This window comes from Rutidosis leptorrhynchoides, chromosome 5 (assembly GCF_046630445.1).
Source record: "Rutidosis leptorrhynchoides isolate AG116_Rl617_1_P2 chromosome 5, CSIRO_AGI_Rlap_v1, whole genome shotgun sequence".
Taxonomy (NCBI): domain Eukaryota; kingdom Viridiplantae; phylum Streptophyta; class Magnoliopsida; order Asterales; family Asteraceae; genus Rutidosis; species Rutidosis leptorrhynchoides.
Window position 1 is genome coordinate 354,924,094 of NC_092337.1, and position 16,328 is coordinate 354,940,421.

The following is a 16,328-nucleotide window of genomic DNA, read 5'->3' on the forward strand; positions in this document are numbered from 1 at the left end:
TGTTTTAAAAGAAAAAATCAAATACTAATTTTCAAAAATAAAACAAAAATTATTAAATTACGAAATTGTCCTTTATGAACTCTGTCACACCTTAATGCTCAAAATGACAAAATCATCGGTGCCTTTTAGTATATTTCAGTTATTTGGGTCATTTAGCGTAACAACTAAACGCTAGTCTACCTGTTTTGTTGTTTGTTCAAAGTACGATCTGTTTATTGAATGAAAACCTAAATGGAATATTAAAACGTGAATCTAAAATTCGAAAGAAGACCTAAAAAATTGAAACATGAATTTGTAAGCTTCGGTGCGAAATAAAAAATTGGAAAAGAAAATGCGAATATGTGATACTGTAATAACGTGAAACTGAAACACAACGGGAAACGAGAAACCATGAACTGAAACGAAAAATCAAAAATTGAAACGAGAAGGTGAAAAAGAAACGCGAATCTTTAAACTAAAACTGAAAACTGTACGCGAAATTAAAAAATTGAAACGTGAAACTAAAACGCGAAAGAAAAATTATAAGCTGAAACAAGATAATGAAACACGAAATTGAGAGCTGAAACACAAAACTAAAATGCGAAACTGAAAACTGAGAACTACAAACCGAATCTAAAATATGAAATGAAAACTGAAAGCTAAACTTAGTGTTGGAATTTTATATGAATTATTAAAAATAATATTGAATATTGAATTATCGAGTGGAGGTGTTGATTGTTGAACTTTTTCTTTTTGGACATGGTCATAGATTCCCACTCAGTTTTGTTGTGATGATAAACGGTCATGTTACCCACCTCATTTTGCTCCTCATAATACTAGTACTAGACCCACTTTTTTTAAAATAATAAAAACTATCCGTTAGTACTTTTGCTATATAAATCAAGTTGAAGTGAAGTAAGAATATACGAAAAAAGCCTTCGTTTCTTATTACTTACTTCAATATAATTTCTTTTGAATTTACAAGCAATAAAAGAGGGTGTGAATTTAGGAGTCTCCATTGTGCAGTGGAGATTTAATACAGTGAATTATACTGGGCTGTTTTATCCTGAGGGCGTTGGGGTTGATAGTCTGCTAGCACAATTCTGGACAGTACCACAAACGTCTTAAAGAAAGCGACCTAGTCCGCGACTCAACCCAGAAATTTATTTGTTATTTTGTTGCAGATTTTTTCTGCTTCAACAGTTGTAGACTCCTTACAGGTACAACACTTTGAAACATGGAACTGAAAATAGAAACGCAATTTTGAATTTGAAATTTGTATCTGGAAACTTATACTCGTCAATACTAAAACGAAACAAGATAGTGAAATAGGAAACTGAAACGTGAGGAATACAATGTAAACGTTAATGTAAATCTAAAATCTAAATTTTAATATAGTTTGTAGTTATTTTATATAGTGTGTTTAAATGTAAAATTTACTGTATACTCGTGAGTTAAAATCGTTTTAGCTAATTAGACGTGGCCTAAATCGTTTTAGCTAATCCATAAAATTAAAGTTAAAATTATAATTTAGATTTAGATTTATATTTTAGAAGTAGAATAAAAACAAGGCAATTTCTACTTGTTTGCTTCATCCTCAAATGTCACGTTGTGTTGCCGCCGTCAAAGCTTTCAAATCCTCTGCTTCTATTTCATGGAGATCCGTACGCCCTCATCGCTCAACTTCATCTATACACACATATGCACACACATATGCTTTATTATACTTACCGTACTTGTTTACTGCAGACCGGTAAGCCGCAGCAGACGATCGCTAATTACATCGAAAGAACAGGAACCGCACTTCATTCCGGCCACAAATCAACCGTTAGAATCTGCCCTGAGTTCGCCGGAACTGGAAGGTACTTCGATTTCCGTTCAGTTTTAATTCCAGCATCAATTGATTTTGCTCAACAATCGCCGCTATGTACAACCCTTCGTAAAGATGGACACAGTGTTGCAACCGTTGAACATTTGCTCTCTGCTTTAGAAGGCACAGGTGTTGATAATTGTAGAATTGAAATCGTTACACCTCATAATGATGACACGTCAGCTGAGGTATTAACACTAACCGAATTATACATTTTTTTTAATATGGTTACTTACAAAGGAATTTGATCATTTTATGCTATTTTATGTATATCCAATATCCAACTAAACAAAATTATATTTAGCTAACATCGGGTAAAGATATAAACTGATGACGTGACACCAAAATCAAGGTTGCAAAAATCTCTAGTGGGGCAATACTCAATAGTAGGTTGGGATCTTGTAGGACTAATCGATCAAGTCGAAGACTAGTTGGGGACTAGTCGTTCGTTGATCAACTTTGACTTTGAGTGTTTTTGACCTACTTTGACTGATTTTTAACTAATAATTCTTCAGACTTTGAACTAAAATCTGACTTTGACCGACTAAATTGGACTTTTGACAACTATAACCAGATAAATTGGCCAATTCAGAGACTAGTCGAGACTAGTTGGACTACTTCAAAATCCCTAATCGTCGGGAATTAGTTAGCCTTGTCGGGGGACTTTTACAACCATGAGAACATGCTAATGATATGGAAGACGATTTTGCAATTTATATGGTTGCCATATTTTTTTAAAAATTTGGTCCCCCATCAAAGGCTTTTTGGGGTATATAAAATAGTAAGGTTTGTGAAGTTTAATACATATATCAAGTTGAAATTCTCTCTTCAATATCAATATAAACATACAATAATAACATTAATAATAAAGTTGGATACGTATAGTTTATTTTTCCTAATTTTATATATGTAAGTAAATAAATATTGAGAGTTGTATTTGTTCTTCTGTGTATAAATGATATAGGTTCCGATTTTTGATGGATCAGCAAGTGAATGGGTCGATGCTATCGAGCAAGTTGGACTGATAGATGCTCTGGATTCGTCTGGTGAAAGTTGTGATAAATTAGCCCCTTATCTTACTCACCCTGTTCATGTGTCTAAAGGAGATTCGGTTATAGCTGCATTTCCTTCTAATGTAACTATTATCAGTTATGGAATTAGTTTCCCACAGGTAACCGTTTTGCTTACAAATAACTTATTGTACACTTGTAGAGTTGTCGATAAACACTTATTAATGCACACTTCTATATATGAGATACACACCTGCTGTGATGTTTTTCAGGAAAAAGTTAATGATAAATTAATAGATATCTAAAATCTAGACTAAACTGTATGGGACATCAACATGTAATTACTCCGTAATTGGTTACATAAAGAACACCTTTTAAAGTATGAGATGTGTTTTCTTGTCTCTACATCTCAATTTTTTGTGTACACAATGTGCTTAGATGTGTTCGCTTTAAATTGTTACTATCTATATCAACAAACGAAAACAGTTGAAGATTCCAAAATTGAGTTTTCAGAAGGGTAGTTATAAATTAGAAAATTATGTGGTCTACTTAAGATACTTAAATTACTGCAGCTAACTTGTTAAAGGTATATATTTTACTGTAGGTCATGTATGTTAGTGGTTTTAAGCAAATAAGCTAGCAATTTGGAGCTTATTCTCTAAATAAGTGCATAAGCTCAAGCAATTAAACCTTTTTAAACATTAAAACACGAGCTTTGTGTTCAAATAAGCAATATAGCTATAGCTAAGCCTATAATAAGCTCATCCAAACACCCACTCATGTACCTTTACAGGTACCATCTTTAAGCCTCCAGTGGGTTAATTCTTTCTTCTGTTCCGAATCTTTCTATTCTAAGCAAATTGCTTCTTCAAGAACCTTCTGCATTTATGAAGAGGTATGATGCTGGTTATCTTCATTAAGACTTTTACTTTGCTGCTATCTGAACTGTAACATCTTAAGATCCTGCCATTCGTGTACTTGACGTTTACATCATTGTGAGAACTACCAAAAATTAACTGTACTCTAGAACTCTAAAATTAACCTCAAAACAGGACCCACTCCAAAATCATTTTATAAAGATTACAAAAAAAAAAAAAAAACAAAAAAAAAAAAACAAAAAAGACCCATGGTCATAAGCCTAATGCGGTATCATAACAAATTTCAAAGTTCTTTTAGTGCAAGTGAAAGTTCACAAAGTTATAGTACATTATAAGTCATGGAGTACAAAGAGAAAGATGGATCTTTTTTAACTCATATTTCACTTTATTTGGATTCATGTTGCGATTGTTGACTTTGAATGGCAGGTTGAGAAAATGCGTAGTACAGGACTCATAAAGGGTGGTTCTGCGGAAAATGCTATTGTTTTCAGGTGAACGCTTTACCAGAGAGTTGTCTTTAATTTTTCAATTTTCTTTTTGTAGGTCAAATTGTATTGTTATAACCATCAAGTGTTAAAAGTATTAAAATGCCACACATTTTATAACTTCAAATGACAGTATGTTCTTGACTTATTATATGCATTTGTGGGTACTTTTGATGACATGTCAGATGTATAAGGTGCCATGTGGCATGAGTACAAGTTGACAAATCAGCAATAGTACTACCCAATACATTCAATATTAATTCAATACACACAGTATACATACAATATGCATAGTTTGACCAGTAAGTATAAGATATTGAAGTTCGTTTTCTACATATGACGTTGTGCTGAATGATCTGCATGTGCTGTTTCAGTACGAATAAAGGTTTGCTAAATCCACCTTTACGTTCACCTGAGGAACCATGCAGGCACAAAATTTTAGATCTGATTGGGGATGTTTCTCTCTTTGCTCATAATGGTAGTCAAGGGCTCCCGATTGCGAATATCATAGCTTATAAGGTGGGTCCCTCAAAGTTCTTTTTCCCTTTGTTCTCAAAGAAGAGATTCATGTTTTCATTGTTAACGTTTGCAACCTTTAACTCGACATATGTTTCATTGTTAATGTTTGCAAGCTCTTGAATCCACTTGTGTAAAACTCCCGATTGATGCCGATTACTCCCTGATTACCTAGGAACGGGCTGATCCGATTTTCCAAAATTCGAGTAATTAATTGGTCAACATCGGTCAACGGGTCAAAATCGGAGTTAGTTGGTCAAAGTTGGATTTAGTCAGTCAAAATCGGTCAAATTTAACATCGATTAAGTTATAATTTTAAAGTTCTTGAACAAGTGAAGATTATGTTTATGTTTCTAGACAATTATGTTAACATTTATGTTTATGTTTATGAATTTCTTGTATATTTACACATATACTTTAGAAATTTAGTATTAAATGACTAAATGTATAGATAGGTCCAATCCTGTTACTCCCTGATTACTCCCCAAGTTACCGATTACTCGCTCAAAAGTCCGACCGAGTACTCCCAGGTAACGATTTTTGAGTTAGAAAGAGAGGATCGTCTGGACGTTGGGAGATACAAATTTGAGAGAAAAATAACTCTATTACTCACAAGAATAGATTACCCGAGTATTTACAAAACTCTAAAAAAAAACTCTCAAACTCACACATACTCTCAAGGTTGTGATTACACTTCTCTGAGTGATTTTAGGATGATTTACAACTGAGGTTTGCACCTCTATTTATAGCTAAAATTCTATGGCGGTGAATGGTGTGAACGAGGAAGGTTGGCGGAAGTTGGCGGCCGTCATCGTGTTCAAGTTTGCCACTTCCATACGCGTTGTCAACGTCGGCAGCTTTGAACATCTAGATGACGGATGGAACAGAGCCATCTAGATGACGGCTGGAAATCACTGGAAACCATCAATTCTCCCCCTCCAGCCGAATCAACGAACATTCCAGTTATGTCTCTGCATAACTCCAATTTCTCTCGAGTCACCACCTTTGTTAACATATCCGCAGGATTCTCCTTTGTATGGATCTTCACTAGTCTCAACAGTTGTCGATCAATTACCTCGCGTATCCAATGAAGGCAAATATCAATATGTTTTGTACGGGAATGGTACATGGAGTTCTTGCTCAAATCTAGAGCACTCTGACTGTCACAATTTATATACCTTGTACTCCTTTTGCTTGATTCCAAATTCTTGAAGATAACGCTTTAACCACAACATTTCTTTTCCAGCTTCTGCGGCAGCAATATATTCTGCTTCGGTTGTGGATAATGCAACACACTTCTGTAGTCTTGACTGCCATGAAACAGCTCCTCCTGCAAAAGTGTAAATGAATCTTGAAGTAGATTTCCTACTATCAGGATCTCCGGCCATATCCGCATCTGTATAGCCTTCCAAGATTGGATCAGCTCCCCCGTAACAAAGACATAGTTTCATTGTACCCTTAAGATATCTGAGAATCCATTTTACCGCATTCCAATGCTCTTTCCCGGGGTTGGAGAGAAAACGACTCACCGTTCCCACTGCATGAGCAATATCGGGCCTTGTACACACCATCGCATACATCAAACTTCCAACTGCTGAAGAATATGGTACTGAAGACATCTCCCCGATCTCTTCCTTGGATGAGGGACAAGAACTCTTGCTTAACTTGAAATGGTTGGCTAATAGAATGCTAACAGGTTTGGCATTGTTCATATTGAAACGTGAAAGCACTCGTTCAATATACTTCTCCTGAGATAGCCATAACCTTTTATTCTTCCTGTCTCGGGTTATCTGCATTCCCAAAATCTGTTGAGCCTGTCCTAAGTCTTTCATGTCAAAAGACTTCGAGAGTTCCTTCTTCAGCTGGTTGATCTTCGTTGCGTCTTTCCCTACGATCAAAATATCGTCTACATATAGTAGAAGAGCAACGAAATCTCCTTCAGAAAACTTCTGAATGTAGACACACTCATCTGCTGCAGTTTTCTTGTACCCTTGACTTACCATGCACGAGTCAAACTTCTTGTACCACTGCCTAGGTGCCTGCTTTAAACCGTACAAACTTTTCTTCAACTTGCATACGAGGTTATCTCCTGAAACCTCAAAAACCTTCTGGCTGCTCCATGTAAATTTCTTCATGTAAATCTCCATGAAGAAAAGCTGTATTTACATCCATCTGTTCAAGCTCTAAGTTCATACTTGCAACCAATCCAAGTATGACTCTAATTGAAGTCATCTTGACTACTGGTGAAAATATCTCGTCAAAATCAATCCCTTTCTTCTGTTGGAATCCTTTGACTACAAGCCGTGCTTTGTATTTCACCACTTTTCCACTACCATCCTTTTTCAGCTTGAACACCCATTTGTTTTTCAGTGCCTTCTTCCCGCGTGGAAGTTCTATAGTCTCATAAGTTTGATTTTTATGCAGAGAATGCATCTCATCCTGCATTGCGAGCAACCATTTTTCTTTATCCTTATGAGTTACTGCTTCATGAAAACTCTCTGGTTCTCCATCTTCAGTAAGTAGAAGGTACTCGGATTCTGGATATCTACTCGATGGAATCCGACCTCGTTCAGATCTACGAACTTCTGGAACATTCTGAGGAGATCCACCATCATCTTGACCTTGTGATGGTGCTGGAACGTCTGGCAGATGGGGTTGTGGCTCCCTCAGCTCAACACCGTCATTTTCCTCATTATCTTCTACTTATGGCATTTCTTCTTGCACTGAAAATTCATTTCTCATGAATGATTCCGTTGTTGCCTCTGGCACCTGAGCAGCAACATTTGTCTTCTGAGATATTGTGGGCTTTTCAATATCTTCTATTGTCTGGCTTTCATGGAACACCACGTCCTTACTTCTGATCACCTTTTTCTCCTTTGGATCCCATAATCTGTATCCAAATTCTTCATCTCCATAGCCTATGAATATTGGAGTGGTCCTTGCATCCAGCTTCTGCCTGAGCTCCTTGGATACATGTGCGTACGCCAAACATCCAAATACTCTTAAGTGAGAGTATGATGGATCCTTTCCAGACCAAAGTTTCTCCGGAACTTCAAAATTCAGTGGTACTGATGGAGATCGGTTGATCAAGTAACATGCGGCTCTGACTGCTTCTCCCCAGAATGGCTTTGGCAGCTTAGCCATACTAAGCATGCTCCGAACACGTTCCATGATTGTTCGGTTCATTCTTTCTGCTATACCATTGTGTTGAGGGGTACGTGGAACTGTCTTCTCATGTCGGATGCCATATGATCTGCAATAGGCATCGAACTGCCTGGAAGAGTATTCACCGCCGTTGTCGGATCGAAGACGCTTTAACTTCTTTCCTGTCTCACGTTCTACCATGACATGGAACTGTTTGAAGTAATCGAACACCTGGTCCTTCGTCCGCAAGAAATATACCCACACCTTTCGAGAAGTATCATCGATAAACGTTAGAAAGTATCGATTGCCGCCAATTGATTCAACCTCTAAGGGACCGCAAACATCAGAGTGTACCAGACTGAGTAACTCTGATTTTCTCGTTGAAGATGAATTAAACGAGACTCTATGCTGCTTACCAAACAGACAATGATTGCAAGGATCTAGTGCAACGTCATTGTCTACATTGATAAGCTTCTTCTTTATTAGGGTAGACAACCCTTTCTCACTCATGTGACCGAGTCTCTGGTGTCATAAATTTTGTGAAGCCTTATTTTCTGCAACATTAAGGCTGTCTGTGCAGATCTTCACATGAGTTTTGTATAGTGTGCCACAAATGTGTCCTCGAGCGACTATCATAGCGCCTCTTGACAATTTCCACGTGCCTCTACTGAAATGACTATCATAGCCCTGTTTGTCGAGAGCTACCCCAGAAAGTAAATTCAGCCGAAGATCTGGCACATGGCGGACATCCTTCAAAGTGATTGTGCTCCCGGAACTTGTCTTTATCTTGACATCACCAATTCCGACAATCTCAGCGGAACTGGAATTTCCCATCTTCACAGCTCCAAAGTCTCCAGCTTTGTATGTTGTGAAGTATTCCTTGTATGGAGTCACGTGGTAGGAAGCTGCAGTATCTACCACCCATTCCGTTTCTTCTCGTGAGACGTGAAGGCATGTCTCATCATGGGTTGAACAATAAGCGACATCACCAGAGATAGTCACTAATGTTTTTCCACCCTTATTCTTCGGTTGTGAACTGCTTTGACCTTGTTCCTCTTTCAATCTATAGCAGTTCTTTTTCATATGTCCCTCTAATCCACAATGATGGCATTTATATGTTGGTTTTCTGCCATCAGCTGACCTGCCCCTGCTCTTGCTTCTGCCTCTCCATTTATTTTTGCTACTCATTCGCTGTCTCCCCCGATTCTCTGTGACAAAGGCATGGGTCTGATCTGTGCCCATGTCCTTTCTCCTTGCCTCTTCACTGAATAGGGCATCCTTAACCATTGACATGGTAAGTTTTCCATTCGGGGCTGAGTTGCTGAGTGTTACTACCAGCGTTTCTCAACTATCGGGAAGAGAACTAAGTAGCAATAGCGCCTGAACTTCATCGTCAAGAGGCATCTCTACATACGATAACTGGTTGACCAAGCTCTGGAACTCACTGGTATGCTCGGCAACAGAAGTTCCACTTTTGAGCTTCATGTTGACTAAACGCCTCATCAGCAGGGCTTTATTTCGAGCAGTCTTGGCCTGGTACATGTCCTCCAACTTTTTCCAAAGGGCATATGCGTCTGTCTCTTGTGCAACATGGTGAAAGACACTATGATCAATCCATTGACGGATCTGACCAATAGTTTTTCGGTTTAATTTCTTCCAATCTATCTCTTTGGCAGAATCAGGGTTTATACCCTTCAATTCAATAGGATCAAACAAATCCTTACAGCTGAGGAGATCTTCCATCCGAGGTTTCCACAGCGTGTAGTTTGTGGCTGTGAGCATAATCATAGCTCCCGAAGATGATGTTGACTCTTCTATGGACATTATCACCTTACAAATAATTTTTCAACACAAACGGGGTTGAATTGTAGAAAACAGAGATCACCGTTACGTCCGGAACGGTTGAAAATGGTGGAATAGACACTTCGCAGCTCAAATTTCACTTACGGGGCAAAATTATAATTTGTTATAAACTTCAGGGACCAAAAATGAAATTCTGAAAATTTCAGGGACCAAATTGTAAAATTTCAGAATTGCTACAGTACTACTACAGTACTGCTACAGGAACTTGCTGCAGTACTGCTACATGAGCTTGCTACAGTGCCGCCAGCTGCTACAGTGAATTGCTACATGACTGCTACAGTGAATTGCTACATGACTTTCTTCTCCGGCTAAAATTCCGGCACCGGTCGTCTTCTCCGGCGAGATTCCAGCGAGTTGACCAAACTTTGACCGCGTTTTCTGGGCTCGTTATAACTCCGTTTAAGTCACCGTTTTTTGCGTTGGACTCGGTTCGACGAGACGAATCCAATGGTACACTCAAAATTGAATTTTGAGGAAATTTCAGAAGACCCAAAAACTCAACCAACGTCTCTAACCAAGCTCTGATACCACTTGTTAGGAAGAGATGATCGCCTGGACGTTGGGAGATACAAATTTGAGGGAAAAATAACTCTATTACTCACAAGAATAGATTACACGAGTATTTACAAAACTCTAAAAAAAACTCTCAAACTCACACACTCTCAAGGTTGTGATTACACTTCTCTGAGTGATTTTGGGATGATTTACAACTGAGGTTTGCACCTCTATTTATAGCTAAAATTCTATGGCGGTGAATGGTGTGAACGAGGAAGGTTGGCGGAAGTTGGCGGCCGTCATCGTGTTCAAGTTTGCCACTTCCATACGCGTTGTCAACGTCGGCAACTTTGAACATCTAGATGACGGCTGGAACAGAGCCATCTAGATGACGGTTGAAAATTACTGGAAACCATCATTTTGCAATATTGCTTGAATCTAATATGTTGTAACTTTATTTATCGTATCAATTATGTATAGAAGCTCAAAAAATGGACACAAAGATATTTAGAGCACTGGGAGTGGTGACCGAGGTCACTTGGCATGTCAGGCGTGACTTGCTAAGTCAGAAAAAATGGGGAGTGGTAAACTATGTCAGTTAGTGTGTTAGTTAGTGTGTTAAAATAATATTTTATTATATTTAATGATTTATTCCTTTGAAAAAAAAAGCAAAAATAAAAAAAAATGGGGTAAACATCCGTCGCGTACGCGACTGACAGAGGGGAAACTGGCCTGGGCGACGAGGGTGGGGAGTGGGTGACTCAGTCACCTTAACTGATTGGGTGTGGGACGGAGGGGGGACGGAGGTCCACTCCCAGTGCTCTTATGGGTCAACCCATCATATTCTTAATTATATTTACTGTTACCCGCTTTGAGTGATTATCCAGCCACCCATTCTCACAAATAACCTTATATTTGAAGAATTATCGTCCTATTACTAACTGTTTTATCTATTTAATGACTTCTAAAAATTGTATTTTACAGGGAGGACATGCTCTGCATGCTGAATTTGTTCGCCGACTATCTGAAATTTCTTGAACAACAGTGAGACAAGAGCCTCATATTTACTCTGTTTTTAAGTGATTATGTGAAAATGGGCTTATGTACACACAAGTGTAGCATAAGTGCAAGTTTGGCTGTGTATGCATGAGTACAACTCGAATCCATCCTTTTATAAAGGTTACAAAAGCATTGGTGGTGTTTCGTACACCACTACTTTTTATTCGTACACTGTTTTTATGTCAGCATCATAAAACATGTTTGGTGGCGTATAAATAATAAAATATTGGTGTACAATTTGCCAACCAAAAGAATACCTCACCCTCTTTTTGTACAAACTTTTTAGATCTACACATGATGACTGCAAATGTATATTTAAAAATTTTCATTTTCATGCTAAATTTTGATTTTGATTGGAGGGGTCATATACGCATTAAAAATAGATGGTGTTTTCTATTTGCTCTGGTGATTTAACATTATATTATTTTATTCTAGAGTTTATATTTATTATTTTATTTATAGTTTATAGCTTTATATGGTGAAATGATGATTAAAGAATGTCCGAAACGCTGGTTATGCACTTCTTGAACAAATATGGATTTTCTTAGCATGGGGTAATTTTTTACTGGAGTCTACATTCTGTAACTCTAATACTATGCGTATGTTTAAAATTGAAATTCTTTGGTGGTTGTCTTTAAGTTTCCCATAAAGACGCAATAGGCATGAACATGGTGCAAATGGTGGTTGCAGCGGCCATTGCGGCGGTTTGATGACTAGCCCGTAACGGTCAAAAGTTGGGTCATAGTCTGTCAACATCAGTCAAAAAGTCGAATTTTTTCTAGCATTGTTTTAGTGTAAACGAAATTTTCAAGCTCATTATAAAATTAGCTGGAGAAAAATACAACTTACACAATATCTTTATAGATAAATTAGAAATAAATACACTCTAATTATAAAAAAACAACCATCACAAAATAGTCTAGTGGTTTGGGCCTTGAGTTCTTTGCAACTTTTCAAGAGGGTCTCAGTTTGAATCTTTCTAATTATAGAAACATTATATAAAACCTATATGTTGTTTTGCCTTATTTGTAAATCACATATTTGAAATATTTATGTTTAAAATATTTACGTTTGAAATATTTATATTTAATTTATTTATATTTAAAAGTTAACGATGGTCAACATCCGTCAGGACCCCGTTTCGAATGACAACGTCCTTGATCGGACCTTCCTAAAAAAGAGTAAGGGAAACACATCTTTTGAAGCCAGTTCGCTACAACGGGAATTTTAGGGTAAAAAGTGTTATAAATTTTGATATAATTATAAATGAATAAATAAATAAATAAATAAATAAATAAATAATAATAATAATAATAATAATAATAATAATAATAATAATAATAATAATAAACGTAGCGTTTTAAAACGATAAATTTTACTGTTTTTAAAATGATAAAATTATACAAAGGTTTCATATTATGAAAGTTGTATAGAACGACAATAACTAAAATTCAAAACAACATAATTCATGACGCCTATTAGTATACAAGGGAAATATTTATAAATTATATAGTCCTCTGAGTTTAATCGGCTCACTAAACATACTATACTATCTACTCAGTAGAAGAGTAAAACTAGTCATCTTATTGGTCGCTACTTACTGTTCACGCGTAATTTTTTTTCCTTTATCTTATTTTATCTTTTTTTTTTTTTTTTTTTTTAAAGCACTTTATTAATAAACTCACAAATTAGATACCGTACAAATGGGAGATACCTCCTACCTCAGTTCTCACTAGTGAAAATCAAAGGAATATACACAAGACAAGTGGTAAGAATGGCTAAAATACAGAATGTAATCTACCATCTTGACACTTAGGAACTAGAAGACAGCAAACTTTGTGGGCAATGTAACCAAGTAAACCACTCTATTTTTTTTTTTTTTTTTTACCTGTATCTCTTTGCAATCCACTCGAACGATTTAACTTGAATTTCATTCAAGGCAACCGGCGGATTCTATTTTTTATTATTAAAAACTTTTTTATTTCGATTCTTCCAAATCAGGTAACCGCATACCAATTACACCGCTTGCCAAATCTTCGCACCCATTACCGACATGTGGACCTGTGCACTTCCACAGAAAACTTCATTTGTACTAAGATTAGAGAAGTCATTCTGTAGTGACCCGAACTTTTTCATGTTTATATATATTAAATGAAATTGATATTTACATGATTAAGTGTTTCCAACATGTTAAGCAATCAAACTTGTTAAGACTTGATTAATTGAAATAGGTTTCATATAGACAATTGACCACCCAAGTTGACCGGTGATTCACGAACGGTAAAACTTGTAAAAACTATACGATGACATATATATGGTTATATATATAGTTAACATGATTTTATTATAAGTATGTATCTCATTAGGTATTTTAACAATGAGTTATATGCATAAAAATGAGATTATTAATTTAAGAAACTCGAAAACGATATATATAACGATTATCGTTATAACAACGTCTTACTAGGTACATATGAATCATATTAAGATATTGATACACTTGGTTAATTATGTTAAATGATAAGTAAATATATCATTAAGTGTATTAACAATGAACTACATATGTAAAAATAAGACTACTAACTTAATGATTTTGAAACGAGACATATATGAAACGATTATCGTTGTAACGACATTTAATGTATATAGATCATATTAAGAGATATTGGTACATCATAATATCATGATAATATAATAATTTAAAATCTCATTTGATATTATAAACATTGGGTTAACAACATTTAACAAGATCGTTAACCTAAAGGTTTCAAAACAACATTTACGTGTAACGACTAACGATGACTTAACGACTCAGTTAAAATGTATATACATGTAGTGTTTTAATATGTATTCATACACTTTTGAAAGACTTCAAGACACTTATCAAAATACTTCTACTTAACAAAAATGCTTACAATTACATCCTCGTTCAGTTTCATCAACAATTCTACTCGTATGCACCCGTATTCGTACTCGTACAATACACAGCTTTTAGATGTATGTACTATTGGTATATACACTCCAATGATCAGCTCTTAGCAGTCCATGTGAGTCACCTAACACATGTGGGAACCATCATTTGGCAACTAGCATGAAATATCTCATAAAATTACAAAAATATGAGTAATCATTCATGACTTATTTACATGAAAACAAAATTACATATCCTTTATATCTAATCCATACACCAACGACCAAAAACACCTACAAACACTTTCATTCTTCAATTTTCTTCATCTAATTGATCTCTCTCAAGTTCTATCTTCAAGTTCTAAGTGTTCTTCATAAATTTTAAAAGTTCTAGTTTCATAAAATCAAGAATACTTCCAAGATTGCAAGTTTACTTCCAAGTTTTCTAAATCCATTCCAAGTAATCATCCAAGATCAAGAAACCTTTGTTACTTACAGTAGGTTATCTTTCTAATACAAGATAATAATCATATTCAAACTTTAATTCAATTTCTATAACTATAACAATCTTATTTCGAGTGGAAATCTTACTTGAAATTGTTTTCGTGCCATGATTCTGCTTCAAGAACTTTCAAGCCATCCAAGGATCCTTTGAAGCTAGATCCATTTTTTTCATTTCCAGTAGGTTTATCCAAGGAACTTGAGGTAGTAATGATGTTCATAACATCATTCGATTCATACATAAAAAGCTGTCTTATTCAACGTTATAAACTTGTAATCACTAGAACATAGTTTAGTTAATTCTAAACTTGTTCGCAAATAAAGTTAATCCTTCTAACTAGACTTTTAAAATCAACTAAACACATGTTCTATATCTATATGATATGCTAACTTAATGATTTAAAACCCGGAAACACGATAAACACCATAAAACTGGATATACGCCGTCGTAGTAAAACCGGGGGCTGTTTTGGTTGGGATAATTAAAAGCTAAGAAGAACTTTGATTTAAAAGCTATACTTCTGGAAAAATGATTTTTCTTATGAACATGAAATTATATCCAAAAATCATGGTTAAACTCAAAGTGAAAGTATGTTTTTCAAAATGGTCATCAAGATGTCGTTCTTTCGACGGAAATGACTACCTCTTTCAAAAACGACTTGTAAATTGTATTTCAGACTATAAACTTATACTTTTTCTGTTTAGATTCATAAAATAGACTTCAATATGAAACCATAGCAATTTGATTCACTCAAAACGGATTTAAAATGAAGAAGTTATGGGTAAAACAAGATTGGATAATTTTTCTCATTTTAGCTACGTGAAAATTGGTAACAAATCTATTCCAACCATAACTTAATCAACTTGTATTGTATATTATGTAATCTTGAGATACCATAGACACGTATACAATGTTTCGACCTATCATGTCGACACATCTATATATATTTCGGAACAACCATAGACACTCTATATGTGAATGTTGGAGTTAGCTATACAGGGTTGAGGTTGATTCCAAAATATATATAGTTTGAGTTGTGATCAATACTGAGATACGTATACACTGGGTCGTGGATTGATTCAAGATAATATTTATCGATTTATTTCTGTACATCTAACTGTGGACAACTAGTTGTAGGTTACTAACGAGGACAGCTGACTTAATAAACTTAAAACATCAAAATGTATTAAAAGTGTTGTAAATATATTTTGAACATACTTTGATATATATATATGTACATATTTGTTATAGGTTCGTGAATCGACCAGTGGCCAAGTCTTACTTCCCGACGAAGTAAAAATCTGTGAAAGTGAGTTATAGTCCCACTTTTAAAATCTAATATTTTTGGGATGATAATACATGCAGGTTTTATAAATGATTTACAAAATAGACACAAGTACGTGAAACTACATTCTATGGTTGAATTATCGAAATCGAATATGCCCTTTTTTTATTAAGTCTGGTAATCTAAGAATTAGGGAACAGACACCCTAATTGACGCAAATCCTAAAGATAGATCTATTGGGCCTAACAAACCCCATCCAAAGTACCGAATGCTTTAGTACTTCGAAATTTATATCATATCCGAAGGGTGTCCCGGAATGATGGGGATATTCT

At 35.6% G+C, this 16,328-nt stretch overlaps 1 protein-coding gene across 3 annotated transcripts; it reads left to right on the forward strand.

The window, feature by feature from the left end:
- Positions 1 to 1,525: 1,525 nt before the first annotated feature.
- Positions 1,526 to 11,492, forward strand: LOC139848012 (probable UDP-3-O-acyl-N-acetylglucosamine deacetylase 1, mitochondrial). 3 transcript variants are annotated; one of them, XM_071837751.1, is made up of 7 exons: positions 1,526 to 1,643; positions 1,729 to 2,037; positions 2,814 to 3,020; positions 3,653 to 3,754; positions 4,164 to 4,228; positions 4,597 to 4,741; positions 11,225 to 11,492. In XM_071837751.1, the coding sequence occupies exons 1-7, from the start codon at positions 1,581 to 1,583 to the stop codon at positions 11,276 to 11,278; spliced, it is 945 nt and encodes a 314-aa protein (XP_071693852.1). In that variant the 5' UTR covers positions 1,526 to 1,580; the 3' UTR covers positions 11,279 to 11,492. The 3 variants fall into 3 exon arrangements, with proteins under 3 accessions (XP_071693852.1, XP_071693853.1, XP_071693854.1); XM_071837752.1 differs by having other exon boundaries at positions 4,651 to 4,741; XM_071837753.1 differs by lacking the exon at positions 4,597 to 4,741.
- Positions 11,493 to 16,328: the final 4,836 nt, after the last annotated feature.

Bases quoted from the DNA above. Each gene is read 5' to 3' on its own strand.
- LOC139848012 (XM_071837751.1), top strand. From the start codon at position 1,581: ATGTCACGTTGTGTTGCCGCCGTCAAAGCTTTCAAATCCTCTGCTTCT. The intron at 3,021-3,652 runs GTAACCGTTTTG...GTACCTTTACAG, and splicing joins ATGGAATTAGTTTCCCACAG to GTACCATCTTTAAGCCTCCA. The intron at 4,742-11,224 runs GTGGGTCCCTCA...TGTATTTTACAG, and splicing joins CGAATATCATAGCTTATAAG to GGAGGACATGCTCTGCATGC.